The sequence below is a fragment of the Acomys minous genome (genome assembly GCF_964271855.1).
Source record: "Acomys minous genome assembly, chromosome: 4".
Taxonomy (NCBI): domain Eukaryota; kingdom Metazoa; phylum Chordata; class Mammalia; order Rodentia; family Muridae; genus Acomys; species Acomys minous.
This window is the reverse complement of record NC_140486.1, coordinates 64,180,322-64,202,703: the sequence shown is the minus strand read 5'-3', so window position 1 is coordinate 64,202,703 and position 22,382 is coordinate 64,180,322. Positions and strand designations below refer to the sequence as shown.

Below are 22,382 nucleotides of genomic sequence, written 5' to 3'. Positions count from 1 at the left end.
GTTCACGTTCCTGCTCTCACTGCTTTTGAGGATGAGATGTTAAATGGAAACTGAATGAAATAAACCCTTTCCTCTCCAACATGTTCGTGATGTTTTATCACAGCAATAATAACCCTAAGACAGAAAAAAGGGCCCACATAAGGAATTAGGAAAATTTTTTTAATCTTCAAAGATAACAAAGTTCATTTTGTGTTGGCCACCTACTCTTGAACATAGGACCTACCCTTAAGTGTAGTTTGTATACACAGGGAGACTCAGTTGAAGGAAACTAATTTTGCCTTTATGAATTGGCTATAGAACTAAGCTTGGCACTCGTATAATCCAACAAAGATGCCACCTAAATTGGATTTATCTCTGCACTGCTTTGAGCCTTTTCAGCATGTGTAAAGGGTCAATTTAAACCAAAGAGGAGACAAGTACAGGAATCCCAAGGCGGAAATAAATAACTTAGCACTCAGAATTAGACTCCGGTCATTTAGTCTCTTGTAGCTTTGCCTCAAGGGCAGGCAGAGGGCTGAATGGGTGGTCTCAGTAAAATGAGTGATCATACTGGACATATTGTTCTGTGTTGTAGATTGTTAGTACCTTAGTGTGAACAGTGTCTGAACTAGTTTGACCTAGACCCAGACACACTCTAAGTTCACGGTTTACATTTGGAAACCAGCACTCACCCGCATCCGTGGCGACTACTGAAATGTTGTACTGGTTGTTTTTCACAAACTTTGACTCTCTGTCTAATACTTTGACAGTTCTCAAGTCTCCAGTGCTTTCGTTAATCTCAAACCAGTTATCTTTGTCTCCGAACTTCTGATACCTGGGTTTTAGAAAGCAGACATCAAATGACCAACGGTGGGACACACGGCTCATTCCTAAACTTGAAATAAGTTCATGCTTCTATGAAAAGGCAGGCGCTTGGAGAACGTGTGTTACCTTAAGCCGTCACCATTCTTTGTTTCTGGGTCCACAGCTTTGTAGCCCAGGAGCTCTTGGCCAGCCGGCAGTCCATCTTTGCTCTGAATGACTTTGACGTCTGGATGGCACTCAGGGCCCTCGTCCCTATCTTTAATCTTCACAGTGACAGTGGTGGTGCACATCGTGGGGAGCTGTGTGTTGGCGGCATTAGAGAACTGGGCTTCATTGACAACACCGATTTGCAGAGTGACTTGATTACTGACTTCGTAGTTCAATGGCTGTTTAATAAAAGCACACCGATCAGTCCACACATTGTTATACAGACACTAACGATCCCAAGTTTTAATAGAAAGAAAATGTCATTCTGAGTTTTAAAGTGTTAACCCAAAGTTGGTGCTGGCAAAAAAGGTCAATTGTCTTCTTAAAATGGTTAAAATCATCAACTTTTACCGAGTGGAAGAAGGGTAGAGAGAGGAGCAAGGGTGGGAATCAAGTGAGGGGAGAGCAAGGGTGGGAGGTGAGAGGACTGGGAGAGAGAAGGAAAACTGATGGGAAGAGGCATCTGGGACAAGTTGGAGGCCTGGAAAGGGGTAGGCTCCTGGGAGGGTATGGGGTAACTCTAGCTGAGACTTCTAGTAGCAGGGGATATGGAGACTGAAGTGGCCACCTCATATATCTCGGCAAGATTTCCAGTGGAAGGAAGAGGACACCAACCCATCCACAAAACCTTCAACTCAAAGGTTACTTTCCCTACATGATGTGCAAGGATAAACATGCCATGCCCTCAGGAATGGCAAACCAATCAGCAGCCCAACTTAAGATCACTCCATGGGAGAGAGTCATCCCAAGAAGACATAATTAGTCATACGCTGCTCTACATTGCAGACAGGAGCCTAGCATAACTGTCCTCTGAGTTGCTCCACCAACAGTGGATTGATACAGAAGCTGAGACACATGGCCAAACAATGGAGTGAGCTCGGGAAATCTTGTGGAAGAGTGGGGGCAAGGAGAGAGGAACCTGGAGGGGACAAGAACCCCTCAAGAAGATCAACAGAGTCAACTAACCTAGGCCCATGGGGGGCTCACAGAGACTGAACCACCAACCAAAGAGCATTCATGGACTAGACCTAGGCCCCCCCCCCACATATATAGCTGATTCTCAGCTTGGTTTTCATGTGGGCCCTTTAGCAATCGCATCAGGGGCTGTCTCTGACATGGATTCTCTTGCCTGCTTTTCAATCACTTCCCCCTGGAGTGGCTGCCTTTTTTTTTTTTTTTTTTTTTTTTTTTTTTTGGTCTCATTGGAAGAGGATGCACTTAGTCTTGATGTGACTTGATGTGTTGGGGTGAGATGGTAAGGCAGTGGGGCTTCTCTTTTCTGAGGAGAAGTGGAGGAGGGAAATGGGGCCTGTAATCAGGATGTAAAGTGAATAAATTAATTAATGAGAAAAAAATTTTTCAACCGCTTTCCTTGCTACTTTTGTTTTGGGAGATACCACCTTCATCTTTTTTATTGTAACTTTAAACACTGATAGGAATGCAGCATGATTGTGTCCAATCCAAGTAAGACCCCCTGAAACAAGTTAAACTTAAAGGGAAAAGGTGAAAGAAAGAAACACAAAAGACCAGCAAAAGGGAAGAAGAGTGCACGGTATAATTTTTTTTTAATTTTTATGAGACTTATCAGAAAAATAACTTCTTTAGAAAGCTTTCAGCTACCTCCTGGGAAACAAAAGAGGAAGACATGTAAGACCTGGACACAGTGGCTCAGAGAGCAACGTACCCAGGCAAGCCTCAGATTCAACATGTGTCTGCCTTAGTTCTCCTCATATATGGAGGAATGAAATCTGTGTCTGATATGAGTTTCTGCTAAAAGAGTGTGAGACAATAGAAAAGTGTCTGTGTATACCAGTGTAAATCATTTCATCACCATGTTGCACTATTGTGGTTATACACACACAGGAAGAGTAAATTTTCAATTTATTTATTATACACCAACTTCATGTACTCATGATGTCCTTCGATCAAAGCCCTCATCATCTTCTCTTGCCCTCTTTCCCCTCCACAAACCCTCCTTTCTTCCCCAGTCCCCTTCTTAGCCTTATTTATCAATAGAATGGCTGCATCATGAGGAGTTGCTCCCCTCCCCTGTATCCTTTAAGTGCCCGTAGGCCCTCTGAGAAGGGCTTATCAAAGGCAGTAACTTTTATACCAGTGCTAAAGCACGGGGTTGAGACTTTAAAAAATAGCTTTAGGGTTGTCCCATACCTTGACCACGCACAAGATTCCTTCATTTGTGTTCGGATCTGTTGTGATTTTGAAGTTCCCATTTTCATTTCCCTGTAGGATTGTGTATACCGCCTTCGAGTGAGCAGTGTTGGGCAAATCTTGATCGTGTACCGTCATTCTTAGAATCTCAACATCAATTCTGTTTTCTTCTACTTCTGTAGTATACTGAGGGGGGAAATGTCTTTATAATTATATATCCACAGCTTTAGCAATGTCATTTTTATATTTAAAATGTAATATATAAGTTATAGATGCTCACAGTTTGGAAAATAATTTGCAAAGTTATATGCCTAGCTAACTTCTTTAAAATCTCTTCCATTCACTAAAGGTGATTCATCTCTTAACTGACAAAGTCCTGTGAGCTGATTTTCCTGCTCTCTCTGATCCTCAGAATTGTCTCTTCTCTGACCCTGTATTGCATTTATAGTCTATTCCCCTCTTTAGACATAACAAACACTAACTAAATTATAGTAACATATTAATCAGACAATACGTGTAGACAGAGAGATAATATATTCTGTGGTTGCTGATTGTTTTTTTTACAGTATTGTGGAGGCCTCAAGCACACAAAGCACGTGCTCTATGACTGAGCCATGGCAGAAAGTTAGAATTATCTGTTTTTTCATTAATCTTGTTTCACTTGCTTTGACTCACAAGCAAACATTTTAAGGGAAAAGTTCTCTCTTTTCTTGAGAAATTAAATCACTCTTTGGAATGAAAAAAGACAGGAGCCTAAGATATTAAAAATCTTCAAAAGCATGAATCATAATTAAAAGAGATGGGTGGTGGTTTGAATATAAATGGCCCCTATAAGCCTACAGGAAAGGGCAGTATTAGGAGTGCAGACTAACTGGGTGGAGTAGGCGGGACTTTGGGAGGAAATACATCTCTGGCTTTGAAGTTTCAGAAGCTCAATCCAGGCCAACTGGCTCACTGCTCTTCCTGCTGCCTGTGGATCCAGATGTAGACTCTCAGCTTCTCCAGCACCATGCCTGCCTGTGTGACACCATGTTTCCCACCATAACAACAATGGACTAAACCTCTGAAACTGTGAGCCGGTGCCCCCCCCCCCCCCCAGATAAAGGTTTTCCTTCATAAGAGTTGCTGTGGTCATGGTGTCTCTTCACAGCAGCAGAACCTTAGCTAAGACAAGGCACGAGATGAATTCATAAGAAGATGAAAAGGATTGGCTCTATATTTAAATCCTACTTACCCTGATTTATGGTCTATATGAATGAGCTCTTTAACAATAAAGTATCCACCAGCAAATTAGATTTCTTGTTCTCTGACTAAAACTATGGTGTAGATTCATGAAAAAATGTAAAGTTGCTCATTAAAAGTCATCTTCTTTGTAATCTCACCATAGATTATGCCTCCCATAATTTACTAGCTAAGGCACAACACAGGAAGAGCTGGCAGCAGGACTTCACTCTGACCCCAGAGTCTCTTTTTTCACTTCAGAACTTGGAATACATAGGGCCTTGAAGAGAAGGCTTCTTCTTCAACTTATGAAAGAATTTAAGTGCAAGAACCCCCAAGCTGGAGAGACTTTAATAACCAAGAAAACACTGAACACATGAGACACACCAGAGGGGAAGAGGTCTTCACAGTGGCCAAGAGCAAAGCCACTTCGTTAAATCCAGAAACGTTAGCCACCTTGGATATTCTTCTTATACAAACCATGCTTTTCTGACTATGTTGTTTTTTCAGTGATTACTATTTTTAGAACCAAATGTCTGTCCTCGGGGATCTGCCAAGTACTAGATTTTTCTAATGTGAAGGGATAAATAAACACACGGGTCTACTCACAGAAGTTTGGGTGAAATACGGTGAGTTGTCATTCTCATCCTCCAAGGAGATCGTGATTGTTCCTGTGTTAAATAGACCAAAGGGCTGGCCCCCCATGTCTCGGACTTCCATCACTATCTTGTAAGTATCACATTTCTGGAAAAGAAAGGAAAGGAAAGAAAGAAAGAAAGAAAGAAAGAAAGAAAGAAAGAAAGAAAGAAAGAAGGAATGGGTATATTTTTCCTCTCACTGGCCGTTATTATATATACTATTTGTGCTGTTATTATATTACAAATAAGCTTTAAGAATTATATGTGTGTAAATTATATGTGTGAACATACAACTGCATGCTCAGCCTTTAATATTATTTAATAAAAACACCATAAGTACAAATACAAAACAAAACACTGAACAAATAGTGCAACTAATTTCAATTGTCAGTTTGCCTAGATTTAGAATCTCCTAGGAGACACACCACTGGGCATGCCTGAAATGGTGTGTCAAGAGGTTTGACAGAGGAGAGAATACTCAGCCTGAGTGTGGACAGCACCATCCTGAGTACTAAGGGACAGCACCGTCCTGTGTACTAAGGGACAGCACCACCCTGTGTACTAAAGGACAATATTGTTCTGTGTCCTAAGGGACAGCACTATCCTATATGCTAAGGTCCCAGACTAAATAAAAAGGAAAGGGAGAAAGAGAGCAGAGCTACAGCATTGAGCTGTGTCATGTGACCAGCCACCTCACGCCACACCCTTCCTGCCGTAATGAGCTGTACTCTCAAAGCTGAGTACAAACAAAACCTTCTTTCCATGAGTTATTCTCCTCAGATATTTTGTCACCGCAAAATAAAAGGAACTGATGACCCAGAGCTGATGTTTACATTTAAAATGCGACAAAGCCTAAGCAGAACCCAAACGCTCCTTAGCTGTGAAATGACTAAATAGACCGTATATTAAGACAATGGAAGAATACTTCATTTTGTAAAGCAAAGAGCCATTGGGCCATAAACAGACATGGGCTGAGGAAGATCAGATAACTAGGAAAGGGCAGCCAGCCTGGAAAGCATGGCTCAGGCTGTGATGTTCTGGAAAAGGTGAAACTATGAAGAATCTCTCTGCCTCTTCCCCCTCCTCTTTCTCTCTCTCTCTTTTCCTCTCCTTACCCCCACTCTATATAAAAGATGATAGATAGATAGATAGATAGATAGATAGATAGATAGATAGATATGATGATATGATATTCATTTACAGATATGAGTGGTTCCTGAGGTACAGAGAGGGACCTATCAATAGACAACAGACCTGTAGCTGTGGACCTGTGCAGGCACGGGGAGGAAAACAAAAAGATACATTCTTAGTTTCTGCTCTATTTACCAGCGACTCTAAAACTGCTTTATTAAAAAACATTTCGTTAGCTTCCAAAATGACATACATTGTAATGAAATAAAATACAGCAGCGTTATCAGGCCATCGTGTCGCACAATGAGAGCAAGCCAAGCCTGTCTTACCCTTGCACTATCTATCTCAGCATCTCTGCAGACGCAGAGGAGTCTCCAGAGAATCCTTGGGCACGGCCTGGGAAGAAAGCTGAGGGAGGAAGCTTTCCGTTGGCTGCACTGTAATCATCCTGGCAGTAATTACCAGCCTAAAGGAAGCAGCTGATGAATTGATACACTGGCCCATTACCTCTCTATCCAGGAAAGCTGTGGTGGTAGTGATCACACCTGTGTCTGGGTGGATGGAGAAGTGCTTTGGGTGTTCTGGGATTTGTTGAAGGATTTTGTACTTCAGACGAGTGTGGAGGGTTCCTGGCTCATCGTTGTCTATGGCAGTCACTTGTCCCACAGAAGTTCCTGTGTAGATAAAGCCAACGTTGTCAAATTTTTAAGTCATAATATAATTGAACTATAAATAAAAAACACAGGCATCAATGCAGTGCATTAAGTGTATGTGTGTACATGCGAGTGCATGCACACGCACACGTGCATGCACGCACACGCACACCAGTGATTTTCACAGACAATTTGAGGATTGTATAAATGTTCTTGTGAACTTCCCATAAGTACCTCTTCCTTGGAACTTTAAGTAGGTGTATACTGGGAAAAGCATGGCTCATATTTTACATATAAGAATTTAAGCAAGAAACCCAATGACCTAAGCAGCAGGAAGTAGCCAAAAGAGTTCTATGCTCCCTCCTCATTAACCCTCATTCTCTTCTACCTGGTGTTGGGGCACTGGAAGGGATTTGGGTAGAGAAGGGAAAAAGATATATAAGAAACCACAACAAAATAAAATTAAAAAGTGAAAAAAAAAAATTTAAGGCCTTTGGGAACAGTGACTTTGAAATTCTTCCTCCTGCTAACAATTAGCAGTTATCAAGAGTTCATAGGCTGTTTTTATTTTATTTATTTTTTTGAAAACCATTTCCAACAGGAGAACAAAATATGTGTGTAATCCAAAGTACCAAAAAAGCATGAAGTGAAATTTATTGAGACAGTGTCTCTCTATGTATCCAGGACTGGCCTTACGAAGTCCAGGTTGGCCTTGAGTGCGCAGATATTAATGACCTCTCATTTTGGAGCTGTGGGTTTTAAGGTATATACCATCATGCCTGGAAAACATGTTAGTTTACAGTACTTTGAAGTGCAAGTGATCTTTTTATTATACCATTGTAAAATGTCAGACCAGCAAGATGGCTCAGTGCAAAAGGGTTTGCTGTTGAGCTGATGTCCTGAGTTCAAGACTCCGAATACATAGTTGAAGGAAAGAACCTTGACAGGGTCATACACACACATACACACACACACACACACACACACACACACACACACACACAGACATGAACACACACAAACACACATGGACACCAATATATGCACATATTCATGCACATACGAACACATATACACACACATTTGCATGCATACAGGTACAAACACCCACACAGACACACATATATGTACAAACACACAAATACAAACATATGCATATTTATGCTCACAGGAACATGTGAACACACACATTTGCATGCATACACATACAAACGCCCACACAGACACACACACACACATACATACACACAAACGCACGAACACACATTTGCACACCTTGATGCACACAAGAAGACATGCACACATACACATTTGTATGCATACACATACAAACACCTATACAGACACACATGCACACACACACACACACACACACACACACACACACACAGACAAACACACACACATAAATAAGTTAATAAATGTTGGGGGTTTTTTATGTGAACTTACCAGACCGGCAATTTTCAGGCACACTGAAAACCGTCAATTTGGTTTCAAAATATGGGGCATTGTCATTGTCATCCTCAACCTTGAACAGCAAGGGGAGCGGATAGTCTGGGGCATAGCCGTCAGCAGTGGTTGCATACCCATATATCTGGAAGGAGGAAAACATCATCAGCTGCTTCTTACATGACAGAATCCTGCCCAAAAGGAGGCCCGGGAGTAGGCGAGAAGGTGCTCTTTAGAAACGTTATGCACAGCCACGTGTAGCCAAGAAACGATGAAATGTTAAGAGTGCATGCACACTGTGTGTATACACCATGCAGTTCCCCCTCCCCCGAAGACTTATGTCTCATTATTCTCCTACCAAAGTCCCATGTGCTCTCAGCTCCACGAGCTCTAAGTGCTCTCTCTAAATTAATTGTGTGCTTTTCAGCTTGTTAGAACGCAGGCAGATCCAATGCTGTTATGTTCATAACAGCTACTAGCAAAGCTTACATATAAAAGGGTTTCAGTCTTAATATACACAGACATGCATCACAATTATTTCTGGGTGATATCTCTACCTGATGTCTAGTAAAATGCTAATAAAAGCATACTTGTATTCTAAGCTACATGACAAAATGGTACATATTGACTCCAGACATCAAAATTTAATGGGTTTTTCCCTATAAATTCTAACCAGTTATTTTTGTACTCTCTTTATGTGGTTGGTGCAGTGGATGTTCAGCAAGCAGTTATTGAATTGCAGCCTACTGTCCTAACTAACACTCCCATCCTCACCACCACCATTGCTATCATCGTCATCACCATCATCACCATAAACCCAACACCATCAACATCATCAATATCATCCCCATCCCCATCATCACCATCATCACCATCATCCCCATCACCATTGTGATGATTTGAATGAGAATTGCCCCCCATAGACTCATACATTTGTATGTTTGGTCCCATTTAGTGGACTGTAAGGAAGAATTAGTATGTGTGATTTTGTTGGAGAAAGTGTGTCACTTGGGGGTGGCCTTTGAGGTTACAAAAGTCCATTCCAAGCCCAGTCTACTTCCTTCTCTGCCTGCAACTTTCAAATCAGATGTGAGCGCTCAGCTATTGCTCTGGTGGCATGCCTGCCAGACTATGGCTACACTCCCCACCATGATGGTTATAAACTAACCCTCTGAAACTCTAAGCCAGACCGCAACTAAATGCTTTTTTGATAAGTTTCCTTGGCCATGCTATATATTCACATCAGTAATAACCTTAAGACAACCATCATCCTCACCATAACAAACATGACATTCACCATCATCCCCATCATCTCCACCACTGACATAATATCATCATCATCATCATCGTCATCATCACCACCACCATCGTCTTCATCTTCATCATCATCATCACCATGACCATCACCATTACCATCATCACCATCATCCTACCCACCACCACATTCCTCACACTACATCTTCACCACCATATTTAGAACATTCAAATGTTACATTATTTAGCTTTCCAACAGCTCCCCCTAGGTTATATGATTTTTTTCTCCAAATGCTGGTTTTGAAATTTAAGACTAGATGAAAACAGAAAATTTTCTAATAGATTACAACACTTCTCAGACATGAAGCTGCAGAGTCACAGGTATTTCCCCATAACACCTAACACAATCACACAGTGCCTCATATTGAATAAGTTTTTAACTAATTTTTTTCTGACACATTCAGCCAATTTTTCTTTTAGGAAAACAAGCTACCTCGTATGTTTGAGCTTTCTGTGCTAATTCTTCTACCTTGTCACAAAGGTATTACACCAGCTCCCTTACCTGTGCCCACCCTGACACTGTTGTGGTGATTTCTGCCTGTTTACTCCTCCCTTGGAGATCATGTTTCCTGGGAAACACTTGTAGCTTTAAATAATATCTCATCGCTTGGTATTTGGCAGCATGTAGGATGCTTTAACACCCATGTATTTAGACTCAGTGATCTTGTGTTACAAGCTATATTGGTTTTAGTTTTCATTGGTAGTAAGTCTAGAATCCCCCAATAAAATCCTACTTGAAATTGTCTTCAACAGAATGATTGAAACTAGGAAAGCATCTAACACTGAAGCTTGGCTTTGATTTCTCATAGAACCAGTTCCTGCTTATATGTTAGAGCATGTTCCTGCTTATATATTAAATCAACTACATATTTGACCATGTCCCCTGGATGGGGAGGCCTGGTGGCACTCAGAGGAAGGACAGCAGGTTACCAAGAAGAGACTTGATACCCTATGAGCATATACAGGGGGAAGAGGTCCCCCTCAGTCACAGTCATAGGGGAGGGGAGTGGGGGAAAGCAGGAGGGAGGGAGGAATGGGAGGATACAAGCGATGGGACCACTATTGAGATGTAAAATGAATGAATTAATAAAAAAAACCAAAATCCCTAAACTGCCTGGAAAAATCTTCAGAAGCCAAGATTAAACAACACAGGAGACAGAACGTGAACACAGTGACAAGAAGTACTGAGTTGGTCTAAAGGTTGTTATTCTTCGCCATTGGTTAAATGAAGTTATCTTAAACACAGAAACTTGTTATTAAAATCTCACACTTATATAAATTAAATAAAATCAGATGATAAATCAGTTGCATCAAAACTCCCAGGCCAAAATTCCCGAGTATTACGTCGTATGTCCCTAAAGGAGTTCTCCTCTTTGCAAGTGATATTGTCAATGTATCCCTCAGCAAGCACTACAACACCTCTGTGGTAGGGAGCAGAGATATTAGCAGCCTACAAACTAGGACCGTAACTCACCAAGTTACAAGGAACAGAGACAAATATTTGAGATGTACTGGAGGAACAAGCCATATACTCTATCTTTTTTAAATGAATTGTTTGCAAAGATTGCAAGAACCAGAGGTGGTGGAGCCGCCCAGGAAACAGACCCAAACAGGACTAGTGCTCATCTGAACTCTCTGAGACTCCCGCCAACAGCAAGCATGACCCCATCCACCTTCAACCCAGATAAAAACCTAGCACTGGAAGGAGGGGGAAGCAGGCACAAAGTACTGTCTCCAAGAGAGGAGTTATTTGTAATGATACCTGTAATAAAAAGAAAACTACATTTTGTTCCAGTGGAGCATCGCTGGGTATAGAAACCTCTCTCCAAAGAAGACCCCATACCCAAGAGACCTTGGCCAACACAAAACAGACCATGTTTTCTGTGTGAGATTTTTGTTTTGTTTTGATACATTTTGTCTTAGTGGGTTTTGTTTGTCTGCTTTGATCTTTGTGTGCGCGCGCGCGTGTGTGTGTGTGTGTGTGTGTGTGTGTGTGTGTGTGTGTGTGTGTGTTTGAGGTGGAGATGAAGCTGAAGAAGTTAGTTAGGGAAAGTAAAGAATATATTGCATGAGTTTTTTAAATAAAAAAGTGAAAAAAGGATAAATATATTTATACAGCCTTATATAGTAAGCTAAAATAATGAAATGAACTGTTGTTTTAAAATATTGATATAATAACCTTAAAGCATATTAATTAAAACTTTTCCAGTGACAAACAATCTTCTGTTCCACCCTGCTTCTAGTGATTTTACAACTTGCATTGTATTTGCAGCTTCTTGAGATACTTCACTTAGTAAATTCTATTTGAAAAATACATATTTTACAACTGCCATTTCTTCATGGCAATTTAGACCTAAACATAAGAAATACAGAGTAGTTCCCAAGGAGCAATTGCTCAAAAGCCTATTTGGATATAGACTTTAAATTGTTTTACTCATCTCTCCCATAAAAATGTAAAACTAGCAAAGTGTGCAACAAGAAAATAACTCAGTGGCCACACACAGGACCACAGGGAGGGAGGGAGGGCGTGACTGAGAAGAATGCTCGAGGAGGAAAAGAGCTGGGTGTCATTCTCTTATTTAAGAGAATGACAAAAACTCAATGTGTGGATGTATGAAAATGTCAAACAATAATAAAACCTTTTTAAATGTCAAAGAAACTTATTTTAACAATTCTCTCCCCCCTCCCTCTGACAGCATTTATAGTAAGAAGCAAAGAAAACAAAAGGCTGAAAAACAGCCCCTGTCAGAACTCTCATATAGCGTGCAATGAAGTAGATCCCACACACCAGGCACAGCAGATGGTTTCTTATGTCTGAGCAGGGTGCTTTCTGGGTAACAGCGCTGCCTCTGGGAAAAGCGTTCTCTAAGTAGTTAAGCCAATTACACTTTAGCAATTCTCACTTGTATGTAGATAGAAAGGTAAACGTGGCTGTGGCGGGACCAGGTGTAGGACACGCGTCTGGCTTGTGTAGGTAAGTCCCTGTGTACAATCACCAGGACCAAAGGAAGCAAAGATGAAAATGAAAGCCATGCTGGCATAAAGACAGATCTGCAGCAAAGAGCTTGCTCGCCAACTACGGCCAGTGCTTGGATTGGCAGATGGATCTCAGCACTTCAAAAACTGAAAATGAAAAGGTCACAATGAAGCTTAGCTTCTCTCTCCTATGGCTTCAGTGGACATCCCCAAGAAACAGTCTTATATTATTAAAAAGCAAGATCTGTTTAATCTGGAATACTTTGGAAGAAGCATAAAATTAATAAAGAAACTGTAACAACGGCTTCACCTTTGTCCTCCGTTATGATATACCTACAGTGGAAATTTTATGTGCTACCTTAGTAAGTTGTTAAATGGATATTCTAGAACAAAGACCAGTCTCCTCTATATCAAGCACCCTCTGTTCCTCGTTTGTTCTTCAACCCTTGTATTTCATATTCTAAGTGTCAAGTAACATTCAGATCAGAGTTAGCTGCAGCTGCTGTATCTTTCCATGCTTCCTCCCTCTCCTCTCCTCCCTCCCCTCTCCTTTCCCTTTATTCTCCTCCCCTCTGTTCTTCTCTTGCTATTGTGATAGACTCTCACTAAATAGCTCAGGCTGGCCTTGAACTCGCAATCCTCCTATCTTGGCCTCCCCTCCCCACTGCTGGCCTGACAGACCTGTCCTATATGCCTGACTCTACATCAATCTTTGCATTGTGAACGCATCTTCTTGAGAGCTCACCACGCCTCCTCAAAGCAGGTAACCTTTGTCACAGGTGGCTTCCTGTGGCCACAACTCCTACTCAGCTCCCAGAAGTCTGCTAAGAGTCTTCTATGGACTTTCTTTACAGACATTTCTCTGGTTTAAACTCCATCAGCAAAGAATCTTACCCTCACTTAGAGTTTAGTAATTGAAAGACATTAACTAATGTCTGTCAGCACCACACTCCTAAGCCAATGGGGATGCCTCTTGTATGCCAGTTAAAGATTAGAATGCTAACCAGATATGTAGATTTGTCGTGAAGTAAAAGAGTGCAGTGGACTGGTAAGCAAGTTCTAGATGGCTAAGAATACAAAATGCAATCCAAGGGTAAAAGTTCTTAAGACTAGGGGTCTGGAGAAAGGAGTAGCAACACACTAAGCAAGGCCTGAAATGGTGGATCCAATCAACATATATAAACATTCAGAAGCCCATGGGTGGTGGAGCCCAGCTCAGAACAACTAGGTCAGACTTTCAGGGCATTGATCCAAGTAACAGTTTTGTTTATGTATTTTAGATCTCATGTGTTTTACAACACAAAAGCTTGGCTAACAATAATGGAAATAATGGGAGGGAGGGAAGAATGGGAGGATACAAGGGATGGGATAACCATTGAGATGTAACAAGAATAAATTAATAAAGGAGAAAAAAATGAAAAAAAAAAGAAAAAAGAAATAAATAAAGAACTTTGAACCCAATGAAGATCTTTGTTGCTTTGCCAGGGTTTTATAGATACATATCTGTGCTTGAAAATGTGTCATTAACCAGGCATGATGGCACGTGCCTTTAATCTCAGTACTCGGGAGGCAGAGGCAGGTGGATCTCTGTGAGTTCAAGGCCAGCCTGGTCTACAGAGTGAGTCCAGGACAGCCAAGGATACACAGAGAAACCCTGTCTTGAAAAATGTGGAAAAAAAAGAAATTGTGTCATTATATTTTGAATATGTCCTCTACCCATTTGCCTCCCCTGTTACACCCACTATCTCTTTTTCAGCCTGGCACCAATGGAACTTTGAAGTTTATATTGAATATTAATAATATTCTACATGTTAAATTATTTGACACTTAATATTTATTTTAAAGCCAATGTTTAAATATTAACACATGAATAATAAAGACCTAATGTTAAATAAGTATTTCAGTGATCTTACCAAAAACTGGTCATACTGCTCACGATCAATGCTTCTGGTACAATAGATGTCCCCAGTGTCTTTCTCTATGTAGAACACATTGAATGGCTCTTTGTCCACTCCTGGTCCACTGATGGAGTAAAAGATGGTATAATTCTGGGCAGCATCAGACTGGATCTATAACAAGAAGAGACAATTTAGAGAAAGAACAAATACATCGTGATCAGTATCTTAATGTACCCTCTTGTGGGAGTTTACTTTTAATCGTTTTTTTCTTTCCTCTGGTCCTTTGCCCAATGTCGGCCATTTCATTTGAAATCTTATCTCTTATTCTTCTCTGTGTGAGGTCACAGACTCTTGTCCCTTGCTAGTTCTCTAACTCTTTCTTCTAGGGTAGCTCTGAAGCCTGTAGAGCACTGTGCCTTTACTATCTGCCACTCCTGTGTGCAACGGGAAACCTTCCAGGGACTTCAAATTATTTGGGACCAAAAACTATACAGTCACTGTTTGGAGTAAGACAACTCCTTGCACAATTAATTCTACAGACCTCAGATTGTTCCCAAGCTCCCTGCGTTTGTGTTTCAGCTAGGTGGCAGCGAGGCACCTCACTTATTAAGCCAAAAAGTGGTCAATTTGGAGTGCGGAGAAGGGGAGATAATGTTCATTAAAGCCACCGTTGAGTTATGCAAAATCTGTAGACGTACTCTCTGCAAGTTAATGTGTAGACAACTAGCAATGGGTTAGAAAAATGACTCAAGAGTACAGATGCCTGCCACCAATGCTGACAACCTGAGTTTGAATCTTGGATGGAAGGAGAGAACCAACTGCTTCTAGCAGTCAGTGGATTCACACACACACACACATGTGCTTCTATGGCACATGTGTATCCCTACCCAAAATAAATATATAAAATGTCTTTAAAACACTTTTGAAGTTAGTTTTTGGATGAAGAAACTCTGTGGGGTAACTGTATGTTCCTTGTTGTGATGGATAGATGATGTCAATATAATTGATAATTTCAACCCTCCATTTAATGTACATTACATATCTATGTATTTTATTAGGTGTTTGGGACCTTATGATTCCTGGACAAGCAGATAACCCCAGCCCATTAAAGTTGAAGCTGTTAAATAGGAAAATTAAATGACAAAAATACTTAACACATATGAAGTAATGAAATATAGAACTCACCTGTTGAATGTGTTGAGGAAATGGTCCTAGTGAGTTCTCCATCACTGAACATGGAATAGGAGCCCATCTTCTCTTACTGCGCTTGTGCACTAGGTCTTTGGTATGCCTCTTCCTAAAAACCTATATTTGGTGGGAAATGAAGAAATATAACATTGCTGAGCATTATTAAATTTTTCCCATGTACCATAAGATTGAGAAAACAAGTAAAGTTTACACATGACAATATCATAAATAGTCTCCAAAGCACTTGTATTATATTTTTCAGTAAACACACAGGCACATATGCGCGCACGCACGCACACACACACACACACTGACCTCATACTACATTATATTCCCTAGTTCTATTTTCTGAGGTAAGCAGTTAGCAGTCAGAACTTGGTTAGTCATTGACAGAGATATCTTTGAGAAGTCAAAGACTTTCCCTGCCTGCCCCCAATAGATGATCAATAAACAAATATTCAAGAACCAGTTTCACTGCATATAGAATGGTGCAGGTGAAAGCCATTAAAACCCTGTCTATCAACATTTATGTACCTCCACACAAAGGCAAAAATCATTTATTCAAACATCTTTCATATAATTTGGGTAAAAAGAATTTTTATAAACATGAAGCATATTTTAAACCCAAGGAAGAATGGTCTTTGCAGTCAAAAGAGGTTTTGTTGGGAAATGTATTTATAAATTTAATCAGTACTTTTATGAGACTAAGGTATTATGCTGAGTTTACTTAAAGTGAGATGTGAAGTTTAGCAATCTTCTCATGGCCAAAATCATCATCCTTAAATGCATGAAGGTCAGGTCACACATCCACTCTAAAGACAGGGGCCTTAGAGAGTTTTCTAATAGATTAGGTTTCTTTGATGAGTGCTCAAGCCCAATCAGTTGGAAGGAAGCCACACAGTGGGGTGACATCGTGCTTGGCCTCCTTCCCTGGTATCTGAGACCTGCCCCTGCATTGCTCTTGTTCTTCAGGTTGGTTGTCTTCCTGCCACACCTTTGATAGCCCAGCTTTGGTCCCTGATCGTAGTCTTCATCTGTATAAATAGTGTAAATACCACTCTCTTTGACAGTCTGGTCCTCAGTCAGGAGAATGTTGAGTGCAAAAGACAGAACATTCATTCAAGGACGGCGTTAGCCTTGTAGATGTAACAGGGGCTTGAAAGTGTGTCCTCCCTCAATATGCTTTACCTTTTTTTCTCTCGCTGACAGTACAACTTCTAGCTCCTTCTGTTCTGGCTCCTGACTGTCTGAGAGGAAGATGGAGAACTTCTTTTCAGAAGACAGAAGCAGGTCACGTGTTGTATAGATTGTGCCATCTTCTAGAATTCTGAAGGCTGGGTCACTGGACTGGATCAGGCTGGGTGACTTGAGACACTCCTCCACGTTCACTGGGGTGAAGACATTCCATGGCAATTGTCAGGTTACACAGGGAGGGAACAAGTCTTACAGGAATGACAGCTGCACGGGAGGAGCAGAAAAAGCACAGGACACCTGCTATTCTAAAATGGAGGGGCTGTGAAAATTAAACTAGTGGAGTTATGGCTCTCCTTTCTTTTCCTTCCTTCCTTCCTTCCTTCTTCTCTTCTTTTTTTTTTTTTTAAGCAATTCTGAGGCTAGAACTATGGACGTCATCAAGGAAAGACAAGCCTCTGCAAACTGAGCTACACCCATGTCCCTCCCATTACTTTGATCATGAATTAGTTTAAGAAACTACTCTGTGGCTTTGTTGGATTTGGTTTGCTTCCACTTTCCCTGGTGTTCAAGGGTTTGTCTGCTCAGGACCTTGACTTGCAGTAGTTCAACTTCATGACAATGTGAGAATGGCATACATGTGGTAGGAACTAACTTTAAGCCTGGGTCTTTAATACTAATTTTTTATCAAGCTAAGGATAAGTGGTAAGACCCTTTCTCATGATGCTGGCTGGAGTTATGAGCCACTCCTAGTGATTCTGGAATTGGGAGAAATTATGGGACCATGTCTGAAACTGCACAGTAGACCTTGTTGCTAAGATAACGCTTGGAAAATAAGGAATGCTAAATATATTTTTCCTTACATTTTTAACTTATAATGAATTTAAGAGGATGTGGAGACCCCATCATAAATTGAGAACAATCCACAAGTAAATGGGTTTGGGTTAATATACAGAGAGAGAGAGAGAGAAAGAGGGGGGGGAGGGAGAGAGAGAGAAATATATTTTTCTATTTCATTGTCCATTGTTTACTTACATAGTTTTATAGTGCATTTATCATAAGATGCTGCAAGTAGATTTTAAGATAAAGTGAAATTTTATTTGGCAATAAGATAAAAGTTGTGTTGCAACATATGAGAAACCTAGTATATTCTTATGCAATATTTCTCAGTAATAATGCAAATGATATTCACACAAAATCTTTCTGAGGTTTGATAAGCTCAGTGCCTAATGCACATTGGTGGCTATGGTAGTGAAACCCACTGAAATTATATTTGACTATCACAAGCTATTCGGTGAAACAGACCATATAAACTACCAATGAATATTCATCCATTGCTACCAACCACGGGCACAGATTTTATGTGGAGCATTTCAACTTTGAGATGTCTTTAATGCTTCATCAGCAAAGAAGCCTGACATTGGGACTCTGACAGTGGAAGAGTTGACATTATTTAAACTATGTTTCTGGTTTTGATGCTTTGGTTTTGTTTGAACTAAGCTAATTTTCTTAATTCTCTGATGTTTGCTAATTTTTCTAGCAAAAAAATATACACAACTAAATTTGGTACTTTGACTCCTTTCAGCCACCATGGGTAAAGGTAGCTGCTTTTCAGTGTATGGTGAGTTGTAATGCAGAGTAGCAATTACATAGCTTTCATCACAAAGTCTACAGGAGCAGCCAAGAGCTAATTGCAGCAAGTTACAACTACTCACTTCCCAAGACAGATGCTCACCTTTGCCTACAGGTGTTTCAGCCTTAAGATGAGAGGGAACTTGAAGAGAAATTTTCTGACAGGCATCACAAAATAATACCAGAACCTCAAAAAGAAAAAGAAAGAAAGAATGAATCCAAGTATCATGTTTGATCACGTTTTTTTCACATTACAATTTTGTCTGATTGATAAAATTTTAGAGACAAATTCATTTTTAATCCTCTACATTTTTATATTCGCTCAGAAAGTGATGGGCTTAGGAAACTGGCTTTGGGAACCCCAGAGTCAATGGAAGAATCAAGTGAACAGTTCTTAGGACTACATTGCAACACAGTGTATGATGATGAATTCATGGAGTACTGCCTCCAAGATACATCAAATCTCACAGATCTTTAGCCTGAAAAGGTACTGAGCTCTAGAATTCTGTGAGCCCTGCTACACTAACCTGCCAACCTCTGTTTTATTATTGCTATTTGAGGTTACTGTTGGGAAAGTGAGAAATAGCTGAGGTATTTTTGAGGCTCATAAAAATAATTCTTAGAAGCATCCACTATCATTAAATCACTTTCAAACTGCCTTAGAAAATAAAAACACTCAAAATCTAAGTGTCATCAAACCACCTAGCTAAATATTTTATATTTCCAGAATTCTCTGAATTTTAACTATATTCAAGGCACACCTATTGGCTTGAAACTCCGAAACAGATAAACCACCTTTAAAAGTGAAAATTTTGAGCTCAGAGAATTCTATAGTTCAAAACATTTTTATATCTTTTGTGACACTTTATACTTAATTGCTTTTTTCTTTTAATTAAAATAACTCCATGATGAGTATTTTTTAAAGACCACAGTTATATTTATCAGAATCATACAGATCAATTTGTGATAACTTTTTCTCAAAAACTAAGTCCTAAAGTTATAGGACATGTTGTGTAGGGATGAACAAAATGATTGATGTTTATATTGAGGATGTTACATCTTTTTAACTCAACTCAAGTTGCCTAGATGTATCATAGCGGCTTAAAATAGGTTGTAAATTTGTTTTACAAAACTGTTAGGCATATAATGTGACTGTCTAACATTTTATAGGTCAAATTTACATACTGCTGTAATTTAATAACCACCTATGTAAATAAGAGACATTCATATCCATTTGGCTTTTTAGAAATCCCAAGAATTGCAGTAGACTATGCCTCAGGTCTTGCTGTGGATAAAGTTTATGTAAGTAATTGCCTACATGTATAGTGTGGGGAAAGCACATCACAATTAGAAATAGATGAATAAATACATAAATACATTTATAGATGCATAAACCTATGTATGTATATGTGTATACATATATTTATTTTATAGGATACATCTATGTTTCCAACACTATCCTCATTTCAGTTCTTCCCTGTTTCAGGACCCCTACCTCAGGAATGCACCTTCTGTTGACAGAAGTAATGGAAGTTTCTAGAACATCAATAGTCATTCTGCTTCCAAGTTAAATTGGGGTCAAAATTTGACTTGGAAAGAGTTGTTACCTTTCCATTTAGTACGGGGTTTAGGGATAAAAAGGCACAGGATGAATCAAGGGATAACAGGCTGGGCAGGCATCAGGACCAAAGCAAAAAAGACATGGGCTTAATCACATTTTACTTAACCAGTACTAACTTCAAGCAGCCTCTGGGTGCTCTTGTCGCAAGTTGTGGCAGGATAAGAAGCTGACCATCAGCCTTGCACTAAGAATTATTCATATGGAGAAAATGTTTGTGCTCACTCATGAAAACCCTCAGATTCTGAAAGTATATAATTTGCAACTAAAGTATTTCTGGTAAAATACAAAAGTAAACTTTAAAAGCCAAGAAGTTCACAATGCATAGTTTCTAGATAGAGATTTGAGAGACTTTCAGCATCAAAGGTAAACATGGCAACCTGTAAATTACAGCCCAGGTGAAGGCAGCTTCGTGGCAAGCCTGGTGACTGTCACATCCCCCTTGTTGCATTGAGTTGTAGTCTCACACTGAAAGTCCTACCCATCCTTAAAGGCTTCTGGGTGAAGACCCAGAATCCTTTTCTCTTTTGGCTGCTCAGTGGAGAAGCATGTTAAGTATGTGAGCTTTATAATGCCTAGCCAAATGCCAAAAACTTTTTTCACTACTCCTCAGGGGGAAAAAAATCACAGCAAAACTGAATGAGGGACTCCCCTGAAAGACATTATCACACATGCGTTGGAGCTTAGAGAGTCAGCTCAGCCCTCCCCATCCTGGATCACAAGCCCCTCAGTTCTAAATTGTTCCCAACTCAACTTTTTTTTCCCCTCCATATATCCTCCCTGCCTTCCTACCAAGACTCCCTTTCAAGCCCCAGCTGGCAAGAGGAAACGGGTGAGAGCACGCCTGGTTCCCTAATCCTTTGGATGTTACTCACCAGGAGAAAGAGAAGGAGCTGGTTAGAGAAGGTGCTCCCTGGGGCAGCGGAGGCCACAGCCATCGGAAGAGGTCCCAATGGCCAGGGGTGGTGAGCTGCTAATGGGATGGCCTGCAGTGCACAGGGAGGCTAAGCAGATGCTGGCATGCGTCAATGTGCTCTGCAGCCACGTTGGCACAGCCCAGGCGGCTTTGGAAGAGAGTCAGGATGCAAGCGATAAGCAACAGGAGGAGGAGCGACAGAATGGTCCTCTTTCCTGGCCAGTCGTGTCTTCCTTCCAGTCCAATTACCTGTGAATGTAAAGAGGGTTTCCTACAAGTGAGGAGAGTGAAGCACAAAACACCACATACTCAGCCACTGGCTCCTCCTCAAAGCAGCTTTCAAAATTTCTCCTGCCACTTAACACATAGTCAGAGTTCGAAGACAACACCCTCCGTGCTCAGCCCTCCTCCCTTTACCCCCAGGTAGAGGCTGTGAAGTCCTCCCAGTTATTATGTCCTCCCACAGGCTCCCCTCCTTCTTGGCCTTAATAACCTGCCTTGCCCCCTCGGGGGCAAACAGGAATTGTGCATAAACCCCATGCAAAAAAGGAAGCTAGGCTTCATCGAGCACATTGGCAAATCAGAGGACGGAGGCTTGTGCAATCACCTCCATCTGGAGTTATCTCCCCATCAGAGCATTCGGGTATAGCCTGTGCCATGAAGCACTACAGCTTCGCCAGAGAGACGACATTCCAGTTGATGCCACTGGTGCATTGTGTCTGCCCCCTATTATCTTCTGTCTCTTAGGAGGCAGTCCTCTAGACATCGCAAGGAATAGCCTAAGTATATCAGCCTCATAAGAAAAATAACAATAATAAAGTAACAATGACATAGTTTTCTTTTTGTTACACTAGAAATTTTATTCTTGTTTTGTTATCCCCTCCCCTTGGAAGGACAACTAAAACCTACTAGACTAATCACATCCCATTCAATGCTAATTAGTTGTGCACAACAAGTATGATGGAAGCTGACCTGGAGTACAGGTGCAATGACGTCATAGCATCCAGGTTTTGTAAACACCAATGATTCTTGCAGTGAGGACCTTAGCATCTTTTCTTCTGCTTTAGTTCAAGATGTTTGATATCTGTTGCATTTGATGCCAGTGATAGACGTTGGGGGAGGATGTTAAATATTGGCAAGTATTAAGTGTTAAGTGTATGGGAGGAACTAAATTCGTATTTTCCAGGTTTTTGCTATGAATCAAGATCCATAGCAGACATTTAAGTCAGTTTTTCCAATAGACCCACAAGGGGTTCTTTTAGCAAATGACGGAACCTTGGAAATTAAACCTTATCCCTTCATTCATAAACAAAAAGTGCAGAAGTGGGCTGGAGATACAGCTTAGGCCATGGGTTCAGTCCCCAGCACCACATAAGC

At 40.6% G+C, this 22,382-nt stretch overlaps 1 protein-coding gene across 2 annotated transcripts in view; it reads right to left on the bottom strand.

Annotated features, from left to right (window-relative positions):
- Positions 1-21,452, bottom strand: part of DSC1 (desmocollin 1) — a 30,851-nt gene extending 9,399 nt beyond the window's left edge. For both annotated transcript variants that reach the window (XM_084778366.1, XM_084778367.1), the window contains exons 1-11: positions 20,965-21,452; positions 18,575-18,659; positions 16,837-17,036; positions 15,646-15,765; positions 14,476-14,631; positions 8,273-8,417; positions 6,678-6,844; positions 5,011-5,145; positions 3,181-3,366; positions 931-1,190; positions 672-814 (exon numbers count right to left, since the gene is read on the bottom strand). In XM_084778366.1, coding sequence (XP_084634492.1) covers positions 672-814; positions 931-1,190; positions 3,181-3,366; positions 5,011-5,145; positions 6,678-6,844; positions 8,273-8,417; positions 14,476-14,631; positions 15,646-15,765; positions 16,837-17,036; positions 18,575-18,659; positions 20,965-21,027 — 1,660 coding nt within the window. In that variant the 5' untranslated portion in view covers positions 21,028-21,452. The remainder of the gene's footprint in view (positions 1-671; positions 815-930; positions 1,191-3,180; positions 3,367-5,010; positions 5,146-6,677; positions 6,845-8,272; positions 8,418-14,475; positions 14,632-15,645; positions 15,766-16,836; positions 17,037-18,574; positions 18,660-20,964) is intronic.
- Between the last annotated feature and the right edge of the window lie 930 nt (positions 21,453-22,382).